Source organism: Nycticebus coucang, chromosome 20 (assembly GCF_027406575.1).
Source record: "Nycticebus coucang isolate mNycCou1 chromosome 20, mNycCou1.pri, whole genome shotgun sequence".
NCBI classification, from domain to species: Eukaryota; Metazoa; Chordata; class Mammalia; order Primates; family Lorisidae; genus Nycticebus; species Nycticebus coucang.
The window spans coordinates 68631814-68636741 of record NC_069799.1 but is presented as its reverse complement, the minus strand read 5'-3'; the positions used below and the strand labels follow the sequence as shown (position 1 = coordinate 68636741).

Here is a 4928-nt window from a genome sequence, read left to right as displayed (position 1 = left end):
AAGAGTCTGAAATTGTTGTGAGCTGTGACGCCAGGGTACTCTATTGAGGGTGACAAAGTGAGATTCAGTCTCCAAAAATAAAAAGTAAAGAAAGGAAAAAAAGGAGACCAACTACTTGTTAGGGTGATGCTGTTTTTATTTGTAAGCGGATTTCTGAGGTATAATCAAATGAAAGAACAGAGGGGATAAGTGGGGAGCCCTGCCTGGATCACACACATGATGCGTGTACTGGGGATGTAATATTTGCCAACCCGAGTTCATTTTAGGGGCAAACTGGAATGCTCCATACCTTAGGATGTAAGGTTGAGCCGATGTTGTTTTAAATGCAGCCTCTGTGTGTCCTGAAATCAATAATCATTTTTCAGAGACAGCAGGGAGCCCATTTGGACCCCTAGGACTGGAACAAAGACCTGGGGGGGCCAGCACGTCCCTCTCCTCAATCCCTGTAATTCGCCTGCGACCCCCGTTCTCCCACCCAGAACTCAGTGGTCAGCTGCAGCTGACTCAGCGCTTATGAGGCTGTGGGAGGTGCGGGGGAACAGATGTCCTCCCTGTAACAAGGCAGGAAAAACATACGGAAATAAGGAAAAAGGAAATGTTAGGGCAACACGGTGAAGCCGATTGCGAAGTTGAGCGCTATCCGAGCTTGCAGAGGCACGTGGCTGCGCGCGGCTGGCGGGGCCCCGCCGGCCTCACACCCTGTGGATTGTGTGGCGGTCCGCGAGCCGGGCCACGTCGTCCAGGTGCGGCCACCACTTGTACAGGAACCTCTCCGCGATGGTCCTCAGCCAGGGGGTGACCCGCACCTCGCCGCGCGCCCCGCGCTCCAGCAGCTCGCGCAGCTCGTCCGGCCCCAGGTATCGGACGCTGCGGGTCTCGCTGGGGTCCGGAGCCACGCGGACGTCCTTCCGCACCAGCAGCAGGTAGCAGATCTCGTGTTCGCCCCAAATTCGGTCTGATTTTGCCTTGTGATGATAGATTGTCATGAACACAATGTCCTCCTCAGAGATCTAGAGGGAAATCGAGTTGAGAGAATTTATGGGAAAATGGAGGAAATAGTCGCATTTCTTGTCCTCAAAGGAAATTAACGATTTCTGCTGGCACTTTAATTCTAGTCGTCTGGTCTCTGCCGACTCAGGCTGAGTAAGGACCTGGCTTTTGTTTTGTTTCCTGCACACCTGCGTGCGTCCTGATTTAAAGAGCCGAGCTCCCGCCCCACAATGTCCACCAGGTCCTGCAGACGCCGGCAACTTTATGGGGGGGCCAGCGCGTCCCTCTCCGCGCCCTGCCCCATCCCTCTCCTCAATCCCTGTAATTCGCCTGCGGCCGCCCTGCGCACCCGGCCCGCTCCCTCACCCCATCCGGCACTCCGCACCTGCTCCGGGGGAATGCCCAGCTCCACCAGCAGCCGCCTGCGGGCCGCCCTGCGCACCCCGACCGCGTCCTTCTCCTCCAGCTCTGCGGGCTCGTACAGGGGGTGGCTGGAACAGGAGTCGGTGAAATACCCTAGAAAGACGTGCGTGGGAAACATTCCCTACTTCATACTGAAAGCCGACGGGCTACAGACACAGTCGGCGCTTTGGGTAAGAAAGCGCCGGTCTGGCATCTGCAGTCTGGCGCCGTGAAGAGCCGGTTTGTCCAGGGCAGGGGCCTCCGAAGGGGCATCTGGCAGGCTGGTCCCAGGCAGGGACGGCCTCACTGCCCCGCTGCCCCACGATCCTCTGCACCATCTCAGAGAGACCGGGACAGGGGCACGCAGCCCCACAGCCCCAGGGGACAGGAGATGCCATTCGCGCGGGAGGCGGCAGACGGGACCCAGGCCGGGCCGGAGTGGGTTCCTAGGAGGCCTTCAGCCGGCCACTCGGGCCGGACCTTCCTGGTGGGAGGTACCGCAGCTGTGGCCAAGGTGGCGGGAGAAGCTTCCGTCCTCAGCGCCCCTAGGGTGACCTCGAAGCCCGATTTACTCCGGAGATGCACTGCTTCCCAGGGGCGCTGACGCTCGTGGGAGACCTCGGCTCAGGGCCCCCTCACTGCAGCCTCAGACCCCCGCGCTTGAGACCCCCTCGGCCTCCCAGAGGCGGGACTGCCGGCCTGAACCACCGAGCCCACCCTAAAGTTGTGATTTTAAGAAGTACAAAAATAAATAAATAAATAAATAAATAAATAAAAATAAAAAGAAAGAAAGAGAAAACAAAAAAAGCCAAACCTCAGACTTGTAAGATGATTTTTATCATGATCTCATCAGTTTCAGGCTAAATGCTGTTTATTTTAGTCCCTCAGATCCTTAGCTTCACAAATTCCTCTCCATTTAATTAACTTGCCATTGCAAAAGAAACCAAAAAAAAAAAAACTGCAAAAAAAGTGGAAACTCACTTATATCCTTTTTTTCCTCAAATTTTCCTTTCAATTGGCTTTAAATTGTCTTAGTTTAAGTTGTTTTAATTTTCTTTTTTCCTTTTATTTATTTACTTATATTTCTTTTTTAAATTGAGACAGTGTCTTACTATGTTGCCCTCAGTAGAGTGCCATGGCATCGTAGCTCACAGCAACCTCCAATTCTTGCGCTTAAGTGATTCTCTTGCTTCAGCCTCCCAAGTAGCTGGGACTACAGGCCCCTGCCACAAGGCCCGGCATTTTTTGGACAGATGGGGGTCTCACTCTGGCTCAGGCTGGTCTCGAACCTCTGAGCTCAGGGCAATCCACCCGCCTCGGCCTCCCAGAGTGTTGGGATTACAGGTGTGAGCCACCATGTGTGGCCTTAGTTTCTTCATTAAAAGAAACCTGACCCTCTGAAGAAATACCAGCATCATCTGAGCTGACTGCTGACCTGAGGGGAGTGAGGCAGACAGACAGCCTTGCCACATTCAGGCCAGCTGAAGGGACTTACCAGGAAAGGTGACCTTAGTGTCCGCTCGCTGCTGTATCAGGACCTTGTTCTCCGTGTTGAACAGGACGACACTGAAGGCTCGGTGCAGCAGCCCTGGAAGGCACAGCCCACGTGAGCATGCGTGCAACTGCCAAGGGGACCTCTGGGCACTGCAGCCTTGGTCTCAAGGTGCCTGTGACCACAGCATTCTCAACAGATTGTTTCAGAGTCTGCCTGACTAAAACTTGCTTAACAAATGAATGCTCGGAAAACTAAAAATAGAACTGATACACATCCACGAGTCCCCCAGCCAGGGATACAACAGAAATAAAGCCAGGGTATTGAAGAGGTGTGTGCTAGACAGAACCATTTCAGTGCTGGTCACCAGAGCCAGACAGGACTCAACTGAAGTGTCCACCAGTGACGGTGGAGAAATGAAGTGGGGTGCCCACACAGAGGAGCCCCGTTCTTTGTGAAAATGAGATCCTATCATTTGCAGCAACATGGACGGAAGGGGCAAATGTCTTGTGTCCTCACCTGAGAACTGGGTGACATGGGTGGGGACAGTGGGGTGGAGAGGGAGAGGACGGGTTCAGGGTGCTAGGTGCAGCCAGACAGAGGAAGAAGCTGGAGTGTTCTACAGCATGTTGGGGTGACTGTAGTTAACAGCTTATTGGTAGAGGTTGTGATGTTCCCACCATAAAATAAGATCAATGTTTGAAGTGATGGGTGCCCTAATGGCCCTGACCTGACCCTCACATGCTATGTCCATGCACCAAACTGTCCTGCAAGTACCATAAATACCTACAGTTATTATGTATCAATTTGTAAAAGCAACAAAAAAAATACAGTGGCATAAGGTTTTCTTTTCTTTCTTTCTTTTTTTTTTTTTGAGACAGAGTCTCACTCTGTCACCCTGGGTAGAGTGCTGTGGTGTCACAGCTAACAACAACCTCTAACTTTGGGCTTAAGTGATTCTCTTGCCTCAGTCTCCTGAGTAGCTAGGACTACCGGTCCCCACCACAAGGCCTGGCTTTTTTTTTTTTTTTTTAGAGTGGGGTTTCACTCTTGCTTAGACTGGTATCGAACTTGTGAGCTCAAGCAATCCACCTGCCTTGGCCTGCCAACTGCACGAGCCACCGCACCCAGCTGGTTTAAGGTTTTCAAAGAATACCAGAGCTAGACAGTGGTTACAACAGGAAAACAGATTTTACTGAGGACTATTGTTATAGGGGAGAGACCTCAGTGCAAACCCAGGCTCAGCTCTGCACTCAGTGGCGGAAAGTGGGAACTTCCACAGTGGGATGGGGGAGAGGTGGGGAGGTAGTGATGGAAAGGGACTGGGGGGAAATGCCAGAGGTGAGGGGCTTCTGGGTGGGCCCACCTAACAGGATTCTGCCCGCAGACAGGCTGTGAGCAGACATGGCCTGGGATGGTGGGCACGGGTGTCCAGCAGGATGATCCCTTAACCTCCCCCCTGCAGATAATCGGGGTCTCCCCCTCACCAGGAAAGACTGAGTTCTTTCCTCTCTACAAGTCTGTTGGGTGGGAAAAGTGAAGAAATCTTGGGAAAAAGAAAAGACAGGCTAGTGCTACCTTTCTCAATGTTCTCGTTCAGGTGGCAGTTCCTCTTGGTGTCTGAGCCAATAACCTTGTCGTCCTCATCAACAACTATCAGCATTTCTTCTAGGCGCTGTTGCTGGCGGTCATCGACCCAGTCGAGGTTTACTTCAGACATGGCTGCTGGCAGTGGTCTGACCTGAAACAGGTGCACAAAACGTCATCTCTGTGTGGAAGACGGGACCAGCCAGGATTCAGCAGATACCTGTCTGTGTACGTTGCAGAAAGAGTGACCAGGCAGTGCCTCGCAGATGTGTTTCCACCGTGGTGTCTGAATGAGGAATCTTGGATCTCTCTGTCCCTCGCTCTCATATATATAGTCTTCACATTTCCCAGGAAAGTTAAATTTATCATTTGAATTTTCATGGGAAAAATTTTCATGGGAAAATTTAAATGATAAATCCCCACCAAAACAAACACGAGGAAAAGATCAGGTAATGCT

The 4928-nt window shown here is 52.1% G+C and overlaps 1 protein-coding gene across 1 annotated transcript; it reads right to left on the bottom strand.

Annotated features, from left to right (window-relative positions):
- Positions 1-692: 692 nt before the first annotated feature.
- Positions 693-4604, bottom strand: LOC128572908 (isopentenyl-diphosphate delta-isomerase 2-like). The gene is made up of 4 exons (XM_053573062.1): positions 4463-4604; positions 2888-2980; positions 1376-1506; positions 693-1010 (listed from the first exon to the last, which is right to left on the bottom strand). Exons 1-4 carry the CDS (start codon positions 4602-4604, stop codon positions 693-695), a joined length of 684 nt encoding a protein of 227 aa, XP_053429037.1.
- Positions 4605-4928: the final 324 nt, after the last annotated feature.

What these genes read in the sequence shown, in the direction of transcription:
- LOC128572908 (XM_053573062.1), bottom strand. Translation starts at nt 4,604, where the DNA reads ATGTCTGAAGTAAACCTCGACTGGGTCGATGACCGCCAGCAACAGCGC. An exon ending in CACTAAGGTCACCTTTCCTG is followed by an intron (nt 1,507 to 2,887) that starts GTAAGTCCCTTC and finishes ACGTCTTTCTAG; the next exon opens with GGTATTTCACCGACTCCTGT. An exon ending in TGGGCATTCCCCCGGAGCAG is followed by an intron (nt 1,011 to 1,375) that starts GTGCGGAGTGCC and finishes ATTTCCCTCTAG; the next exon opens with ATCTCTGAGGAGGACATTGT.